The sequence below is a fragment of the Eleginops maclovinus genome, chromosome 8 (assembly GCF_036324505.1).
Source record: "Eleginops maclovinus isolate JMC-PN-2008 ecotype Puerto Natales chromosome 8, JC_Emac_rtc_rv5, whole genome shotgun sequence".
NCBI classification, from domain to species: Eukaryota; Metazoa; Chordata; class Actinopteri; order Perciformes; family Eleginopidae; genus Eleginops; species Eleginops maclovinus.
This window is the reverse complement of record NC_086356.1, coordinates 10017514-10038139: the sequence shown is the minus strand read 5'-3', so window position 1 is coordinate 10038139 and position 20626 is coordinate 10017514. Positions and strand designations below refer to the sequence as shown.

The 20626-nt window shown below is 37.6% G+C and overlaps 2 protein-coding genes across 2 annotated transcripts; one reads left to right on the top strand and one right to left on the bottom strand.

Moving 5' to 3' along the window:
- Window positions 1-1669: 1669 nt before the first annotated feature.
- LOC134868337 (rod cGMP-specific 3',5'-cyclic phosphodiesterase subunit beta-like) lies at window positions 1670-10169 on the bottom strand. Its single transcript, XM_063889388.1, is given in 25 exon segments — window positions 1670-2677; window positions 2862-3006; window positions 3116-3199; window positions 3671-3745; window positions 3840-3903; window positions 3982-4089; window positions 4215-4315; window positions 4400-4487; window positions 4886-4995; window positions 5147-5254; window positions 5332-5481; window positions 5664-5729; window positions 5861-6004; window positions 6172-6321; window positions 6443-6490; window positions 6583-6649; window positions 6742-6806; window positions 6922-6938; window positions 6941-6995; window positions 7107-7247; window positions 7338-7427; window positions 8194-8346; window positions 9137-9448; window positions 9595-9865; window positions 9957-10169. Coding segments are annotated over 24 exon segments (2547 nt in total). The 5' UTR covers window positions 9754-9865; window positions 9957-10169; the 3' UTR covers window positions 1670-2630.
- Window positions 10170-14956: 4787 nt separating this feature from the next.
- On the top strand, window positions 14957-17101 carry rbp4l (retinol binding protein 4, like). Its single transcript, XM_063889809.1, has 5 exons — window positions 14957-15097; window positions 15482-15599; window positions 15691-15827; window positions 16377-16489; window positions 16577-17101. The coding sequence occupies exons 2-5, from the start codon at window positions 15483-15485 to the stop codon at window positions 16798-16800; spliced, it is 591 nt and encodes a 196-aa protein (XP_063745879.1). The 5' UTR covers window positions 14957-15097; window position 15482; the 3' UTR covers window positions 16801-17101.
- Window positions 17102-20626: the final 3525 nt, after the last annotated feature.

Genomic DNA, 20626 nt, shown 5'->3' with positions numbered 1-20626 from the left:
ATACACATTTGGGAAAAAAATTGTGTTTGATTTTTGTTTAAACATCTATGTTTGTCCTTTTGTTAAAGTAATAGCACATCTGTAATAGAGAGAGTGCTCCTGTTTCATGAGAATATCTCACAATAACATGCAAAAAACACTGATGTTAAATTAATCGACGTTAACTCGCTTTTACAGTGCAGTTAAGTTGCAAGAAGGGAAGCACTGACATCTAGTGGCAGCCAACAGGAAGTACAAAAGCAAACCTGACGGATTTTGAATAAAAGTGGAAGTAAATGTCTGCTGTTCAAAGGCTGTATGGGGCTGTCGGTTAAGTTATTGACACACACGATAGATAAAGGTCAGAGGTAAGCTGATTGGTATGTCAACGCATGTTATTAAGTTTGTATTTAATTGGTGGACGACGTAAATGCCTCAGGAAGGTAAACACACCACAATACTTATTCCATCTACTCACAGTCCAGTGTCCCTCAGCAGGCTCCTGCTGTACCCTGCGGCCGCCTCCAGTGTGTGTGACTGCAGGTGAGGAGAGACAGCATGGGTAGCCCGAGCACCTGTGGCTAGTAGCTACAAATCTTTAACACAGAAAGTAAGGGGTGACATTCGACACGGGACGTTTAATATTTTCAGAAAATGTGACCTACATTTAAATAAAGATAGCTTGGTGTAACCCATCCGCTTAAGGTTTAACGTTCCTCTATTGTCAAGTGAAAAAAACGGACACTTTCTCTGTCCGGAAGCCACTTCCTCCCTTTACCGATGTAGCAGTGACGCGGCACATTTAAGTAAAAACCATTTATACAAAGATAAAACCAAAAATTAGGTCATCTCTAAAGTACGTTTGTAGTGTTAAAACGTTTTAGCACCATAAAGTCCATATAGGTTCAAGTCTGAATGAAAAACAGTACACTCATTTTCCTGTCACACAAGCACAGTTTTGGAATTCCAGAGGCAAGTGCCATTTAAAAAAAAAATGTTTTGCCAATGTCGTAGATTTATTTTTGATGTGGCAGCTTATCTTCATAAAAATATATACACTTCTAATATCATCCTACTAAGCAGGTCATCTTTCAAACAATTTACTTTTCCAACATATTCTTTATCTAGTTGTAAATTGCATGTAAAGAGAGTCTGTAGCCTACACATAATAGCACAGTGCACACACACTGTCACTACGAGTATGTGTACGTGTGTGTACGCGTGTGTGTGTATGTGTGTGTGTGTGTGTGTGTGTGTGTGTGTGTGTGTGTGTGTGTGTGTGTGTGTGTGTGTGTGTGTGTGTGTGTGTGTGTGTGCGTGCGTGTGTGTGTGTGTGTGTGTGTGTGTGTGTGTGTCCTTCAGTAGGAGATGAGCCTGTTTGTAATCCTGGCCAAGCAGCAATCCCAGGATTGGGGTCAGGGAACAGTAGTAAAAAGTGCAGTGTGGACAGAAATGTTCCCTAAATACTCTTGCGTTGTGTTCTGTTAAAACCGTCCTACATACTCTACATAACCTTGTTGCAATAAACAGTAGATACTATTGCATTATTAAATGTCATGTCATTTCATTTTGCTGACCCTCAAAGGAGAGTGATGTTTCAATGATGTCATTCTAAAGTTATTTATCTTGGTTTGTAAACAAGTTTCATCTCAGAAAATGAATTTACAGAAATAAATTCACTCAGTTATAAAAAATATATTTGCTTTATTTGTGTCATCATTGTACATGAGGAGAGGCAAGCTTTAAAATACTGACCAGCCAGTAATTCTACTAATATATCTTTTATGGGTATATCCACTGCATAAACTGTTGTATCTGATAAATGCACGCCAGCAAACTTAATCTATACTTTAACTAAAAACATATTGAATTTATTCATCTACATTTGGCTCTCTGCAATAAAGGTAAACAACGCTAATTTGTAAATCATGAGTGACTGGAAGGAGTGAGCATGACATTATCATTTTAAAATATATGTACAGTACAATAGTTCAACTATACATCTATGTACTCATTTTCTGAATTTGCATTCTGAACCTTTAAATTAATATCACATTAATATACAGTTCGTTTGAAAACAGCTCCAAACAAGATATACAATCCGCAGTGCCTTGGCCTTTGCATCAAATAATTGTATAATGTGTTACATATTGTACATGGGCATCACTTACAACACATATTGACATCCATATGTTTGCAGTATTGCATAACTACTTAAAAGAAACTGTGAAAAGAAATGTAAATGTTTGTCCCAAAGCCAACAAACAAACACCCAGCACCGTATCTGCACCATCTGAAGAATAATCCTTAACATTTAAGGGTGCTGATACTATATGGGGATGAGTGGGTGATAACCTGAGATTCAAAAATCACCTTTACCCGTGATTCATATTTTAGTCATGATATTTCTGTTGTTCGTTGGTCTTGTTGTCAATTAATTAGTTTGGCTTACCTTGTTAGTGTCACTAAAACATACAAGTTTTTCTCTCTTCCCATTCAACCAATTTTTCTGAAAAATACTTCCATTATTTGCATTTACTCAAGTATCCATCGTCTTGACTTAATTTAATTTCTTCCTGTCAGTAAGACTGAAGTCAGTCTTGATAGGTTGTCCGTGTGTCTTCCCATCCGTTGAGCAGCTTTTTGACCATTTAGCACATAGAGCAGGTTTTTGAGCCGCCACTGGAGTTTTTAGGAGCTGGTAGAAAAAGACATAGTAAAAAAAAGATTCAATATTTTTATAAATCAGCAACATTGCTATAGGCTATCATCATCAGCTGATACAAAATGTTATGCAATGGCACAAAGGAATCGAAAACAAATCAAGGCAACATTTCAAATACATTATCACAGTTGTGCGATAATCGAAACAATCAATGCACCTTTGCTGGCTTCTTTAGTGGCCTTCTCATCCTCTATGGCTTTGATTGTAGCCTCATACTCCTCTTTTTTAGCATTCCACTCCTTCCTGTTATTCAGGATGCCGTCCAGCATGGGCTTGATTTGGGGGTGGAAGCGAGAAAACTCCTGAGAAGAAAGAGACAAATCACGCTTAAATAAAGCTTTATATAAAAATGAAAATAAGGTTAACTGAACAGAAACAAATATTCAGTCAAACTGCGATACTAAACATTACCTTATAGACAAATGTGCAGACAAAGTCAATGAAGCCACACTGAAGCTTTGGAAGTTCTGCTGACTTGTTCCTGTCCATCATGGGCTGGTGGGAGGGACAGAAAGAGTCAAAAATATATCATAACATCCAAACATCCAAAAAATAGTAATAATTTAGTCCATTAAATTCTTGTTACTAAACACACCTGCCTGACATCATCTCTTTCCTCCTGGTTTCTGATAAGTTTAACATTTGTGGGGTTATTTTCAACATCCTTATGTTAAGAAGCCTAATAAGCTTTTTCACTGTCAGTTTAATCAAAGGTTTCATGTGTATATGTGTAATTTATATGATTAGATATGATAATTTATTTAACATATGTGTGTTTTCATTTTATGAAACATATGTAGGGGGAAAAGACATTAACAGATAATTAAAGCTAAAATCCCACACCAAAAATAGCCTACACTCACTGATACTAACATGTGCATTCTCATATGCATATTTTCAACAAAGACAAAAATCAAGACATATTTCAAATAAGACATATTTACAAAAAACAATTTGTAAACTCACAATAGGTTGCTGCTCAAGGACTGTCCTCTCTAAGTCACCCTGTTCCCAGAACTCTGCTGCTACAGACAAGGCAACCTGAAAGATACACACGAAAATAACACATTCACACACACACAAAACAAAAAATCTCAGCGAGACACTAATTTATGATATGTTTTTTTCTTCTCACCTTGCTCTGTACCTCCCAAGGCTTGGCAATGGCTGACAAGTCACATGCAGTCATCATCATTGCCCTGAAAAAAAGACAACATTTAGAGGATCAGATATTTTTAAAGGGAACAAAGAACAACGTACATGCTTGTTGCACTCACATGACAATTTCTTTTCTGGTTGTTTCAAGGGTCATGAAGTCGACCCACTTCTTTTCATCTTCATATGTGTGGGAGAGATCCACAATCTTCTGAAACATTGTTCTTTTCCTGGCAAAGTAAGAGGAGAAGTTTTTTGTTTTGTTTTTGCCATTAATCAACATGTGTTTTTATAGTTTTAAGAGCAAAATTAGGGAATAATTAAGTCAAATGAGACTATACGGAATTCTGCTTACTTGAAATAAAGAGCCAGGTCAGTGGCGATGATGGCGATGTCTGTTAGATGAATCACATGCTCAACCTGGCGCCTGTTAAGGTTCTGGTAGATATTCAGTGACTGCGGAATGGATGAGACGGAATGGCATCAGTTGTAGACATTTCAATGGTGTTCCTGGTGTCTACTTCACCCCTCCTTTCTTACCTCGTCAGCCAAGAGAAACTTTCCCATCTCTAGATGGTGTCGTTCCAGGATGGAGGTGCCATGGAGCTTGGCCAGAGGGTTGCCAGATCTGTTGGCATAGATACATTCCTCAGCGCAACAGAATTAAATACAAGATTAACATCATTATCACCAGTTCTAAGACTAAGGCTTAAGAATGTACATATCAAAGAACTTTATGGGCCTTTTACAAAAAAAAATCCCAAACTCACAATATTCTAATATACTCGGCTTTTGGTGACCCTGTTGTCTTCCAGCCTCATAATTACATTTACATTACTTTTCTAAATAAGATTAAGCGTGTTCAGCTACAGCAAACAATGATATTGAGCATTATTATGGGACTGAGACACATGGGTGTTTCTATTGAACTTCCCTGATTTTTTTTCATCAGCAACTGTGTATTTACTTTTGTGAAGATTGTTTTAATTTTCCCATAAGAAATGTACAAATCTCAACAGTACTTACTTGACTTGGTACAAGTTGTTGGTCCCTCTGTGATCAAGATCATGGAGGAAGCCTGCTGTTATCATGGCCATCACCTCCAGGTCAGTGTAATACCGCTTTAGCATTCCCGTCTAAACACACAGAGACACACACAAAGAGGTCATAACTAAGAAACAACACATGTAGATAACTTACCTTTTAAGGATTCCAGGCATTAACATTTAACATTATAGTGATTGCCGACATTTAAATACAGAAGAAAAGGAAATTAAAAAGCAGTACCGTTAAGAGTGTAAACATGGTCTGGCCAACGTTGAAGCCGTGACGCCAGTTGTGGTAGGTGATTTTTCTGTAGCCTTTACTGAGCGAGTATATGAACCGAACCAGTGCCTGAGAGGAGAGAACTAATGAATGACATGGTCTTGGGTCTTTATAATCAAGTTAAATAATATTGTGCACAAAACCACCTCCTGAGGGACCTGGAACTTCTTGACCACCCCGACCTCATAGTACATCTGGATCCCGCACTTCACCAGTTCCATCTCTGTGCAGTTAAAATCCGAAAAGTGGAACTCGTAGATCTCAAACTTCTTTATAAGTGGAGGTAGGTCTTTTTTCTAAGAGTGAAATTAACATAACAAATTAGAAAAGATAAAACACAGAAGACAGCACATTCATGGCAGAAGCAGACAGATGGTTATGCTTGAATATAGGAAAGTGACCATTTTTCTCCTCTCACAAAGATTAGGTTCTACTTAAGAGACACACTATGTTTGACACTAAATTGCAGACACGTTACCAAGATATCTAGGAGCTCCTCCTCTTCACAGTCTCTTGGTTCACGACCGTACAATTCTCTGGTGTTCTGAGAGAAATGAAAAAAAAAGGTAAGGTTGTACGTAAGTAAGAACTGACTGAATGGCAAGCAAAAGTACATAGGTAGTAATAGGTTATCATACTGAAAAGAAAATGTGGAAAACATTAAACAGGACTGACCAGGATATCCTGAATCTCATCATCACGGCATTTGATGTGGTAGAGCACCATGTCTTGGGCGATGTCTTTCCTATTCTCCAGCTTGTTCATCTTGTCGTAAGTGTCTGGGTTCAAAACAGACCAACCCAGGAACTGGGTCAAAGCCTGAGAAAAAGGGATCCAGATATCAGCAGTATGCACTGTGCCACTCGAAGAAAGTCCTAATTAAATTCATTGCTACACTTTTATTATCATTCCAAGAAGATCTGTATTACAGTCTCTAATTTCACAACATAGTGAGTGACTATAAAATGCATGCGGTGTTAATATACCTCCATGAGCTGCTCGTCCTGATCATCAAAAGGCTTTCCGTCTTTTCTGTTATAAAAAGTGGCGACACCAACTATCTCTTCTTTTTTGTTGACGATCGGCAGCGAGAGAACATTTTTTATGGTCCAACCACTGCTGTCGAGTGGCTCAGTCTGAAACAATGCATCAACAAGCAAAGCATGTGATAGTCGATGAACATCTCCAAAACAATTTCTTTTTGCAAAGCCAACATTTTTACCGTCTAACTAAACTTAGCTCTCTTAAGTCTCTTACTTGAAACTTGAACATCTCATCAGCAGGCGTATTCATAATGTTACAAATCTGAAAAAAAAGAAATAAAACATATTGATGGAGGTGGAAGATGTGCAAATACATTCATTTGTTTTTTATCTGAATACTGTAAAGAAACTCACAAAACCACTCTCAGCAACATAAGTAGGCAGGCCACTAATCAAGGCCCAATGATCTGGAGTTGGATTTCTGTGTGGTAGTAAGTCAAGAAGATAAGTAAGCATATATTAACACAGATTTAATAAAGGAAAATCAAACAAAAACAATCAAAGATGACTTACGGTATTACTTTGATGTCTTCTTTTCCGTGTAGTATATAGTCAATGACTTTGTAGAAAATGATCTCCTGGAGGAACAAATAAAATGCTGACATTATGTTTAAAACATTATAAAAAGACCAAACAGAGTTATATAAATGAACAATTATAATAATATAAGTTAAATGAGATAAAACTATGTACCCTGCCATCAGGAGTGACGGACCAGAATATGGAGCCTGCTCCCCCATCAACACAGGCCAGATATCAAAGAACTCCTGGAGGGAAACAGACATACATTTGCAGAGAACAGTGAGCACCCCAGGGTAACAAAGGCATGAATGCAAATCATGGGAATGGACAGGCAGAGGCACAGAAATACCCTGTACCTTCTCCTTTGTCATGTCTAGTAAACCGACAGAGTAGCGGTCGCAGTTGAGGTAGGCTCGGACTGTGTACAAGGCTTTGTGAAACTGTCGCTCAATGTCTGTCAGCTCTTCAAACACCTTGTTGGCAGACCACAGCAGCAGCTGAGGAACACGGCACACACACAGCAGTCATGAAAAGCAGTCGGTAATGCAGTATTTTCTTGTTCATTAGTAAAATGACAATCCACCCACCTGTCCTTTACGAGTCTCACAGCTGTGGAGGTAACTCAGGTGATAGATCTTCAAGTTCAAAGTGGCAATTTTCAGATACTTTAAAAAAAGCTAAACGGAAAAACAAGAGAAAACCAAGCAATATAAAACATTATAAAGACACACAAAAACAGTACTTAACATTCATTTTACACATTCAAGCTATACACACCTTCAAATGTCCCACCTCTAACACTATCTGTGTAAGTCAAGTTCTGAAAATCTCCAAAAAGACAATTATCTGTTTGAATTAACGTTGGCCAAAAAGTAAGAGTGATCTTAAAAAATGTAGACTTTCTTAAAACTAAATGAATTTTTCATATTCAGTAAAAGGTAATGTTTGAATATATTAAATGGTTTAAAAGGAAATGAAGATAGTCAGGCCGATAGCAACCCTAGCAAATACATTAGCAGCTTTTTGAGCATTTCCTTCTGAAGAACGTGCTATGATATTGTAGTGAATATCTTGATTTCTGCTGCAGCTATGCTACAAACCTTTTATTTATTGTGCTTATTTTGTTGTGCAATGTTAAAAACAGTAATACACTGCTGTATATCTAGGTCCAAAACTGACTTGACCGCCTCGAGTTATTTCCATTTTGAAGCTTATTCTCCCAATTGTGATTAATCACATTTACATGATGTCCAATAGTTGTCTTGAAGGGGATTCCCTCCCAACTGTAGTGATAAACTGATGGTAGTTCTCCTCAATTTACTTCAAAAGTTAAAATAAGAGCCTTAATCAAAATCAGGTAAAAACAGACAGAAGGAATTGTTATTGACAAGACTTCTGTACGTCACACTGATCTGCTCTAAGGGTATATTTGGTTTTGCTCACATCTTCATCCTCAGCAGTGAAGTGTGGTCCTGTGGTCTTGTTTAGAGCCATGATCACAGCCACCATGTCTTTGCCGTTGAGGATGGGCGAAGCCAGAATGTTCCGGGTCTTATATTCTGTGAGTTCGTCGACAAATGAGCTGAAGTGCTCGCTCTAAAATACATAAAAAACATGTTTAAAGTTGACTGTTTATAGAAATACTAACAGGATTTAGAAGTGTCGGTAGGTAGGTAGGTAGGTAGGTAGGTAGGTAGGTGGGTAGGTGGGTAGGTTTGTAGGTAGTAGGTAGGTAGGTAGGTAGGTCTTAGCCACTACAGTATTACAATTTGGGCCAAAACCAAGACAATTATTATACCAGTAATGCAAAATTATACATCATTAGACAATTATCTCTTCAGAAAAGTACTAAAATTCCCTATATGGAATCTTTATTTTATACATGATTTAAATTCTGTTAAACCAGCTGGTTCTACTGCTAGATTTTGTTTTTAAATTATGAAACAACCGTTCTCAATTAATATGGGCAAACTATATGTTCAGTCTGTATGTAAAGTAAAGTTGTTTTGATCTGTTTGAGTTTCCTGCTGACTAAATGTCAGAGGTGTGTAATCCACAGCTAGAGCAGAGGCTGTGGGATCTGAAAATAACTGGATCACGTCTGACAAGGGGATTTACACTCTCACTTCAACACTTATAGTGTACATTGATTTATGTCTCTCTTACATGGTACAGTGACGTTAAGGAATAGGAATGCTTGCAGCAAGATTTAGATATCTTGTTATGAAGAAAAACATTGATTTATTTAATAGATAAATCATAATGCGTGGGAATTATCAATTGAAGGCTGTGGCGTCATCTGGTGGTAGTATCCTGAATAACACTGTGACAGACTTATGTCCAGGTTTAGGATTTCTGTTTAACATTGCATTTGTATCCTACTAACCTCTGTGACATCTTTCACATTAACAGTCTTCTTGGTCAGGGCAACGTGGCCGACTATTCCCATGTCCAGCGGATAGACAATCTCAGAGTCCGGTGGAACCACACAGTCATCAAACTCTGCCTCTGTGCTGATGTTGAAGAGCCTCGTGGCAAGCTCCCCGATGCCGTTCCTCTGCCGGTACATGAACAAGCTGCAGCGGTCAGCATGGATGAGTGCACTGATTCTCTTTAAGATCTTGAAGACAACCTTTTCCACGTTGATGTTCTCCTGCATGTCTTTGATCAGGTCATACATGATTTTTCCTTCTTCAACCTTGAAACAAAGTCAAAAATGATCCATTTTTAGAATTTGATTTCAGTGGAAAACATTAAGAACTTCATAAAACATACAGAAGGTGTGCCAGAGGTTATATGTATGAAACTATATGTATGTGTGGCAACTGTGGCAATTACATTTACCTGAGCGAGCTCCTGGAACTGGCTGAAGTCAATCTGTTTGTCTGTGAGTCCTGACACCTTCGATATGGTGGCAGGGCTCATCTTCTTGGCGAAGTACTGTTTAGCAAATGAAGGGTTTCCCTTCAGGAACTTTTCCACGTCGTCCTTCTGCGCACACATGCTTCCTTCTTCCTTCTCTCCTTCCAAATGTTCCTGTCTTCTTCCTCTTCAGCTCAGTGACAGAGCTCCCGCTCGGTCCAACACTTCCCTGAACGAGCTACTTCCAACTTCTCTGAAGAGAATCACAGAAATGAGAATAAGCAAAACAACGAACTTCAATTCTGGATTATCCAGATAATCCCAAAAAGGAAAGCAAATCTTACCCAGGTATTACACATAAAGGGGGAAAACAGAAGTGGACATATCCAAATGCAAGTATAAATAATCCCCTCTGCTATTGGGATGAGGGAACTGAGTGAGGGAGAGCCCTGAGGAGAAGGCGGAGGGCTGAATCCAAACAATCCACCTGTCATCAGCAGATAGTGCTGAAGGTTAGCAGGGATCTGCCTCTGCTAAACTCATCAGCTGATCATCTAGTAACGGATATGTGGGCCAAATTATCCTGCCTCCAGAGTGCTTTCAATACCTTTTTAACATCCCTTTTAGAAAAAATAAATCAGCCACACCTTTTCTGTCTTCATTTTAACTGCATTCTTGAGTGTACAATTTGAGTCAATGCAAATTCCTTTACACATCATTTCTTGGTCTTAAAGAAAAAGTCCTTAACAACAATTAGAGGTAACAATAAAAGTAATAAGCAAACATAAATCATAGAACATGAAGTATCAGAAAAGAAAACAAAGAATAATCCTTCAAAACTAAACCAGGAAATGTAAATGCTATAGTGCATACAAGAAATCTAAGTCAGGTTTTATGCACTCTTCAAGAGAAATGTAGTAAAGCCAGTATTTCTGACATTTGCTATTAAATGAATGATGGACTGTACATTTATGACTACCTTTAGTATATCTAATATCTTGTTTATGTGTTGTCTGTAGTATACTGCACATGTCTCTCTCACACACATACTGGTCTACCTCTACAAGCTCTTTAAGTCCTCATTAAACAAGGCCTCCTCTGGCATAAGCCCTATTTAGTTAGGACAGTAGCTGATTATCTCAGCACCCCAACTCTCTCCCTTTCTCCGTATGGAATCTTTAATGCAGTCTACTTACAGAGACAATGTACGTTTTTCCAGAGCAATGATTGTCATTACCATGTTTAAGAGACTCGTGGTCAATAGTATCCTGAGAACGCTGATAAAGTAAAGCCAGCTAGAAACTAGGCAGTAGTCACTAATGCAACATTATTGAGATTGTAGTGTCAGCATCAAACCCACAGTTTTGTGCTTCTGTAATAAATGTAATTCTTTATACAGGGAGGAGAAGCGGTCTATAATAAGGTTCCATAAACACCTTAAAAAAAGGTCAAACAGATTATCGGTACATAATGTCATGTGTGTACCGGACACATAGAAACAGTGAGGGAGGGCATAGAGATTGAGGTTGGTGAGTTTTTGATATACATACCTACTGTGGTGTCTACTTTGTAAAAACCCACTAAGCAGTGAGGACTGGGCCGATATGCTGTTCTTTGCATCAACAAGTTTCCTTTACTTCATTTGGGTTCAAAAATAGTTTGGTTAAGAAATGCTAAGCTCAATTTTATGTAGTTTGTATTATAATAATTGTTATTTGAATGTTTCTTGCAAGTAAGGTCTAAATATTCCACCTATTGATAAGACCACCGTCTAAAGCCAAGCTAGCTGTATGCATATTAGTGCTTTTAGGTTTTAATTTAAATTAATTTCTAGATGTATATGCAATAGGATACAGCTACCGGTAATCAGTTTCTGTAAATGCGAGAGAGTTAGTTTTTAACTGTAGGCCTAACACTATGTTCTGCATATGTTCTGTGCTTTAAAGAAAGATGTTTGACACCAGTGAGTTAACGTTCATGTTAGCATCTCCCACAGTAGTAATGGAAACATGCTAATAAGCATGCCAATAACAAAAGCAGGTGTGGTGTGGCGTTAGGACGAAAATCAACTACACATCGTTGGAAGGAAGGAACATTTTACCTTAAGTGAAATCCTCATCATAAGAGGCTTTGTGCAACTGTTGTTGACCAGATGCATCTTCTTGTTCAAGTTAATTTAGCAGTTCGTTCATTTGCTTCCCAAAGAACCATTCCACCTTAAAGATGTGATTGTTTTTCCAGCGATTTAGTTGTTCTTCAGCAGGCATACTTTTAAATCCGTGATGTAAAAGATTATATGTGTTCACAGTGAGACAGTTGCTATTTTCTCTGCCATATGAAGTCAGCAAAAACGTTGCAAAAAGTGAATCAAATTGCGGCCGGGCTACAAGGACAGGCATTGAATGCGTAATTTACTGCTGGTTTCTGTGAGCGCAAATGAAACGGCACTTTAAAGGTATATTATGCAGCCACTGACATCATATTGTAAATCATTCTTAGATAAAAGAAGTAACAGACATTTCTTTACCATGAAATAGTATATTTTTAATATTTTCTACAGTATAACCAGAGCCTGAACGTTTTGCTGCCAGCAGGGGAAGCTAAATTAATTTCAAGGATGTCAATGTAAAACTAATCCCTGCTTGGAATCCAATCTTTCTGTACCATGAGGACCACATTGACATTGGTGTATTTTAATTGACATACATTTGATGAGTGCATTAACATAGAATACTTAAAACGTCTAAATAAAAAAACAAAAAAACAAAAACAAAGAAAACAAAGAAAACGTACTCCTTGCGATGCTAACTTCCACAACAAGGTGGCAGCAGTTCCATATAGTTGATCCTGTACACATTGAAGCCCTCACAGAGCCTCGGACCTGAAGAGAGAATAGCTGACCTTCATAACCTTACATCATTTTAAAACGTTTTTTTTTCCTGACATTCCCTCCACTTTCCTTAGAGTTTCTAGTTGTTTAGCTTGTGAATTTGTCTGCAGGTGTAACTAAAGTCTTATTTAAGTGTTGATTATATTTCACATCATTATTCCAAATCTGCAAAGTAGCTAAAGGTATTAAATAAATGTATTGGAGTAAAATTAACCTATGAATTGTTGTGAAGTTGAAGTACAATGACCTCACAAATTGTACTTTAGTACAGTACTTGAGTAAATTGACTTACTCACCACTGCTAAGAAGTAAATATGAGCAATGGTCAATGTCTTCGTCTTGAAAGATTTAAGCAATGAATGTGCATGTTTACACAGATTCTATGAATATGACAGGATTTAAATAGATGTAAATACAGTAGTCATGATGGTCAACAGATGGCTAATGGTTGTATCAGCCTTGCCCTGGTTCAACCCGAGTTACCAGCCAATCAAATACAACTGAGGATCATGACCTGAGGCTTGGAGCATGCTTTGTTGATGAAACTAACAGTGGGGTCACTAAAGATACAAATGTCTAAACAGTAGGTATATTTTAGTCAATGATCTATTTCAGGGCATACAAGTAGGATTAAAGTACTGAGCAGCAGAGTCAGTGGAAGGAATATAGTGTTTGTCTTTTTTGGCTTGTCTTTCTGTATCCTCACTGAGGTCACTGTTTACTATTAGTGTAGGATGAGTCTGCAGTAGTTACCTTATTCTTTTTATTAAATGTACAACAATATTAGATTAAAAAACTGACTAGCAATGATCATAAAAGAAGTACAACACCATAACAGGTAGATGTTATTACATGATATTCAGTGTTATGCCATCAGTAATCTTTTGTGACCGGGGTTAATCCAGGAAAAGAGAGTTAATTCGTTCACAGTGAGTGTGAGAGAGGTGTGTGTTTGTCTGTGTAAGTGTAATTGCATAAAGGCGTTCATGCATTCAGGCATGCAAAGCTATATAAGGGTTCTAATTTAATTTAATATACAGTACACCTAGGTTGAGGTAAAATCCTTCTCAAACATAGTAAAGTGTACAGTAAAATAACCCTTGAGTAACTGTATTATGAGTGTTGATGTTATTATAAGCTGTTCATCCCCTTATTTGCAAAGTTTGGACACGTTTATAGGCTCCTTCTTAGAGGATTACACAATGACTGCTCAACAACAAGAGGAGAAAAATAACATGTTTTCAATTCCATTTATTCCCTAAGTAAAATCTGGGCAGAATAACTGTGGGTGTTCATAAAGAAGTATGATTTATATATACACATGTATTCATCTGTATTGTGATGTAATTTAATTCTTCATGACAACTTGCAAAGGTTTCAACCACTTGTCGTTCTAATGAATGAATTTATTGTAGGTCTGGTGTAGTCCTGTTTTAGTTTGGGTGTAACCAACCTTGTGCATGCAGTAAATTGACAACTCTAAGCAAGGCTGCATCTTTAAGATGTCAGAAGGCATTGTTGAAATTAGTTGTATTTAAATTCCTTTGTAATGCATGACTTGTGAAATATTTCAAATATTTGTCTGATAATTTGGATAAGTTTTAGAACTTGTATCGGGAACTCAGAGATGGAAAAATGCTTATAAAGTGTATGTATGCTGCAATACAGTATACCTTAAAAAGTGGACATCTCTCTCAAAAGCCAACTAATAGGTAATTTAGTGAAATCATGTAATTATTCATTTGAATAACAAAACAAAATGCATGGTTTAAATGTAAATGCTAAAATGTCAAGTGTTTAAGCTTACTCTCTTGTTAATCCCACTCAGGCTTGGACATTTTTCAAGTTTAGTTTCACAAGCGGATTTGTGCATTTTGTACCAGTGGGGCACTTTGCAATGAACATTTTCATAACAATTTCATGACATTGACATTTGACTATTTTTGTTTTGTTTTGTTTACAAATCAACAGATTTATAACCTGAGAAAGGAATAAATGAAAATCCCTTTCATGCCATATGTAGTGAATATAGGTAGTGAGCAAACATTCTTATATACTAATAATTGTGATTCAGATACTTTGCATTAACAAAATGATGTTAAAAGCCTGCTTAAATCATGTGATTATTTCCTAAATAAGAAGGCCATCAGAGAAAACAGCTGAACATTTTTAGTTGTTACCATGCATCGATTTTCTTTCAGTCAGAAACGATTCCATTGGTGCAATATATTTCAATTATTGATACTTAAAATGTAAGTCAGTTCAGTCAGTTCTAGCGCAAATCATCGGATATCATTTATGCATGTGCCTGTATCATTGGGCTTCCCAATAGTTACATAAAGGTCTAATTGTTTGTATAGTAAGTCCTGGGCAGGTTTCAACGTGGGAGCCAGATTACAGTAAGTATTTCAACCAAACAGGATTACTTGTAGATTTAAGCACCTTATTTAGTTCCCAGCAATGAAAATCAGACATAAGCTTGTCTGTGGAGTGTGTATATAAGGCTACCTCACACACAGAAGAACCAGAAGACTGAATCTGGTGGATAACCACAAACAGAACTTTAATTACCCTTGCTTGTTTGACTCAGAACAGGTAAGACAAGGATATCTCACTCATTTTACCTTCTACTTTTGCTAGATTGTCTGTAAAGGAACTTGTGAATGTAAACGTTCTTTAGTCAGCAGAAAATGTTGATAATCACTGGACTATGTAATGTGGTTTTACAGTGTAAAGATGCAAGATTGGTCAAGGTTTATGGTATTTATATTTGAACTCAGAATACCTTTTTTTATTGCGTTGTGTTGCTCCAGTCTGTCAGATTGTGCTACTTTTTTCTTCTTTTAATGTCAAATACATTTTCAGAATATTAGTAGGCTATAAAAAAACATCATGGATCTTATCCCGAAAGCCAAACATGCACAGTTTAGAGTCATAGTGTGTAATGATGTTTACAAAATGTGTGTTTGTTCATTACAGAATGGGATCCTCTAAGGTGGCCCTGCTGCTGGTCTTGCTGTCCTGTGTAGAGCTCAGTCTGTCTGCTTCCTGTGTGGTTGACAGCTTCACAGTCAAACAGGACTTTGACCCTAAGAGGGTAAGTGAACTGAAACACACAGACATTAAGCATTTTGAGAAAAGTAAGTTAAAGCGTTACTGACAGTCTTCTTTCTTCCTTTTTATCGCAGTATGCAGGAAAGTGGTACGCACTGCAGAAGAAAGATCCAGAGGGCCTGTTCCTGCAGGACAACATCTCCGCTGAGTACACCATCGATGATGACGGCTCCATGACTGCCTCCTCCAAGGGACGTGTCACTCTGTTTGGGTAAGTCGTATGGCCAGGAAAGACAGAGATGATAGACACTTTTTACCAACACTTACCTTTATTGAGAAAAAGGCGAATCCAAGATTAAAGGCCAGCTTGCTCGCAACGACATCCTTCTATTTCTAGGATAAGCATCTAGGATTTCAGATATTTAGTTTCAAGGGTCAGCAGTTAGGATCAAGTGTAATTTTCTGGAAGAACATTCTGGCCAGTATTAGCTATAAATCAGTTTTTTCGGGATTATGGATGACTAATGAGAAATGGAGGTTGGAGAGATGGGCTTTTAGACAGGAATGTAGACTCGAATGCACTTTAAGAAACAAACATATTTATGAAGTTCAGCTGAAAATGCCCATGTTATAAACTCATAGTGATCCAGGCCTTATTTTGAGGAATTGAAAGATAGACTGTATTATTATGTCTAATTTCTATTTTTACATGAGAGTTGTTTGATCTTACATTAGTAAAGTTACTGCACTTGCATGTCACTGATTTCTGTGAATTGTTCACTTTGAAACTAATTTGTGTTTTCCTATCATTGTGTTACAGTTTCTGGGTTGTCTGCGCCGACATGGCTGCACAGTACTCTGTCCCTGACCCTACCAACCCCGGCAAGATGTTCATGAACTACCAGGGACTAGCCAGCTACCTGTCCAGCGGAGGTCAGCTGCAAACATGTCCCCCTCACACCCCTCTTACATCTCATCTATCCTCATCACCCTAACCTCTTCTTTTATACTTTGAAACAGGTGACAACTACTGGGTGATCGACACCGACTACGACAACTACGCCATCACCTACGCCTGCCGCACCCTGAAGGAAGATGGTAGCTGCGAGGATGGCTATGCCCTCATCTTCTCCAGGAACCCCCGTGGCCTGCCCCCGGCCATCCAGCGCGTCGTCCGTCAGAAACAGGATGACATCTGCATGGCCGGAGAGTTCCAGCCTGTCCTGCAGTCTGGAGCCTGCTAAAGAGAGAGAGGAGAGAATGAGAGTGTGAGGCTGAGAGAGAAAGAGGGGGAGAGAAAGAGTTCGAGAGTGATAATGTAAATGGACAGATGCAATAATGTTTTGGAAAAGTGAGAGGTGGAAAAAAATTAAGTGAATACAGTGAATAACCTTGTCAAGGATTTCCATTAGGTTTATTTTCTAAATGGATTTCCTCCTCCTACTCTGTGTTCATCCATTGTTTATCCAAGGAGAATGTGCTGCTGCTGTGGTGAATCGTGTGAACTTGAAAGATAAAAAATAAAAAATATTTTTCTAAACAATATCCCTGAAACATTTTGCTTTTTGTTAAAACGTTACAAAACATACAATTGTGACTGAACTTGAATCCCTTAGTATTAAATAAGAAAGTTTAGCCATTCAGAGCATAAAAACAAATATCTGTAAGCATTTGAGTTTGAAAACATGTTGCACTTTAAACTTTGGTCATGTAAGTAGCTGTGATCCCTCCTGAGCTCAACAGAATGCAGCCAAACCCAACACAATAAACACTGAGCAGTAATAAGCTTACTGGTGATCTGATGTTCAGACCTTAGTCCTATTATACTAACTCACCTGTTGACCGTACCATGCAGTGGAAATGTGCCAGGGGTTAATGATGATATCAGGAACTTTCTGAGGCCACAGCTTGTTTGGAGTACAAAGCCTGCTTTTGAAGTGTAAAATCATTAATAAAATGTAAAATGTTGTCAACTAATTAAAGTAAAAGGAGAAGTACAATGGCCAAAAGTAAGAGACTGAGCAGGTGTTGGATTAAAACTTTGCTGAAGTGTTTTAAGTCAATCTTAGGTAGAGGAAAATAGCTAAACAAATAAATAAAATACGAAAAAGTTGAAGCATGAGATGGAGGGAAATAACTGAGTGACAATAAGCATCTGTGTGTAGGAGGGTTCATGTAAGGACAGGAGGCCAATGGTTGAAGGCCTGTGGGTGGATGGAAAGGGGGTTGGAAAGCGTTCTCAAGAATAGAATTAAAAATATTATAATTCATTTATAATATGGCCCTGAATTCAATTTAGTCTTTTAATCTTCGACACAGGCAGAAAGACAGAGTGAGGCTGTTTGTTTCTATAGCTTGTGCGAATCCTGTTCATGTTATGCAACAACCTGGAAAGCAATGTGCTAAAGCCAATTGTGGTCCAGTATTACTGTAAGCCAATTGAATATGCATGAAGTCTCGGATTATTCAGGGACTACAGGCAGTCAAATCAGTGTAGCAGCTTGGAAAGAAAATTCTAAAACCAGGGAAGACATAAGGAGGAAAAAAATATCATTTATTTACCATATTGTTCTTACGTCATGACAAGGATGTCGTCTTTAATTGAATATCTTTAAGTGGATAATCTGTGTGTGGGATGACACTGGTACAGCGTGTAAAGAGCCCCATGAAAATGTTACTTCCCGTCTGACTGTAAACTAAGCTATGATGGGATCAACTGTCTGACTACAAAAAGTAAAAGAAACTAATGTTACATCACTTTGGATGGAAAAACAGACACAAAATATTCATGTTACATTTCCATTTGAGATATGGTCTCAACGTGACCCCAGACTCGCTGTAAACACTGACTGTATTCATGTAAATAGTGAACAAGCTTAAAGTAAGAATATAAGTGGATTTATCTGCTTAGGTCTGGTGAAGCTCCAACTCAAGTATCCAACGTTTGCAGAATTCCAGAGTTAGGGGTCAGAAAAAATCTGCTCATTGCTCGTGAGAAATGTTTTTTTGAATCTAATATTATATTATATAGCAACCTCAGCGTGTCAAGTGGTCGTCTCTCACACTGTCACATTTTTTACTTTTCTAAGTATCTGAGGGGTGAAAGGTCAAAGTAGACTGAATCATGTCTCTGTATTCAGCTATTCAAATAGTTTTTACAACAGCAAGTAGCAAACACTTTAATACATTAAGTCTATTGATCGCTACACATGTGTCCACTAGGGGGCATCAAACTACAGTGAACACTACTCTGAGTTTGGATACCTTTTATAATAGTAATAGTGTATGACTATTATAAACATTTGTCATAGTTAAAGTTTTATTTTCATAGTCATTAATTCTCACCCTTGATCAATAATAAGGAACATACTTATTTGATAATCTTGACTCACTGATAGCTGATCAAATTAGGAAAAATAAACAATAAGGCCTTCTACTCTAGTATATTCTCAGTTACAATCGTATCATGCTGATATGCCAGTGCTTTTTTATTTTAGATAGAAGAGGTGCATTTTAGTTCTGTTTCTGAAAGTGCAGTTAGACATCAGCAGAATAAGAAGGTGGAGGGGTGAAGGGCTCTGAGAGATAATTGGTGCTATTGTGTTTGTAATTGTGGGCTCAGGGCAGGGGAGGAAATTTAATCTGACTCAGAGGATTCTAGCTTTAAAATGTCATCCTGTTGTTCTTCAAATAACCAATAAATAAACAACACAAAAAAGAAGAAAGGACAATATAACTATAGACTTCAGCATTGAAGTGAGGTTTTCTAAATGGGGCCTGAATGCAGCGTTGGAACTCTGCAAGGTTGCTTATTTTTGAAACATCACCAGACCGCTTAATCCTATGATCTGTCTGTCTCCGACCCATCTGTGTCGTCATTATCCCTCTTTTGCTCTCGCTCTCTTTCTCTCTGTCAGAAGACACAAGAGACATGAACAAGCTTCTGCTTGTGAATCAGGCTCCACGAAGCACACCTGCAGCATAATAAAGACTTTCATTAAGTTTATCTGTGGCTTGTAAGTGGCTGATAAGAGTGCATTGAAGGAACATTCTTGATATTTAATGAGTAACCAAATTGAGGTAATCCAAGACATTCTTCTGAATATTTAGGAAAAAATGCTGCTCCAAAAATAAATGTGCAGTTACGGTTGCTGGCAACATTTCTTATCGCTGTCTCAATGTGATCCAAGGTCTCTACGTCTATATGTGATTATGTACAAATGACCTTGTAATCAGTCTTAAGATCCATATATTTTACAAAAGATAATTTGATGCTGAGTGAGTGAGATGATTTGATCTGTTGCCAGTTTCCCTTGTTTTCAGAAATCAGTTTTCCTGTTGTACTGTATTATTTACGTCATTTGAAATGGTCCTGAATCCTATTAGACTTACATAAGAACACAGATTTCATGTCATAGGTTCAATCTCAAAGGTAGGAATCTGGCATTCATTACACAAATACTTTCCATGATTTTCCTTTATCGGGTTACTGAGGGCATTCTCATTTTGTAAAAGAAACGTCTTTACATTATATATCAGGCGTCAGTTGGTTAGAATGGCATGGCAATAAAAGAGTAAAATGCTGCTGATGCTTCTTAAATTACAGTTATTATGAGCACTGGGCACCAGTGTGTCATTTTTTTCTTGCTTATTTTATTGAACACCTGTATCTCTGTGCTCTTTCTGACTCAGCCGACTTTCTGTCTGTTGTTTTATAGCATTTTGAGGAACACAGTGCTTTTATTGTGATGTCTGGGAAGAAAGAACAAGGTGTTCATGAGGATAACTTGAGGCTGGAATCAAAATCTGTTTCAGGGTTCATATTTAGTTCATCCATGAAGACTATACATTCCATACACAGGATGTTCTTTACATTGGTTGAATTTTAAAACCTCTTCTATTCTGGTTTTTGGTGTATGTCTGTCGTGTGATCTCAGGTAGCCGGTTTAACTGTTATTGTTTTTCGCATTCTGGAGTCGGCTGTTTTACGTTTGCTCTGTAAACTATAAAATGCTATATAGAAGTTTGCTTGGCAGAGGTGAAGCAGTAAATATGTGCAATTGTTTTGCT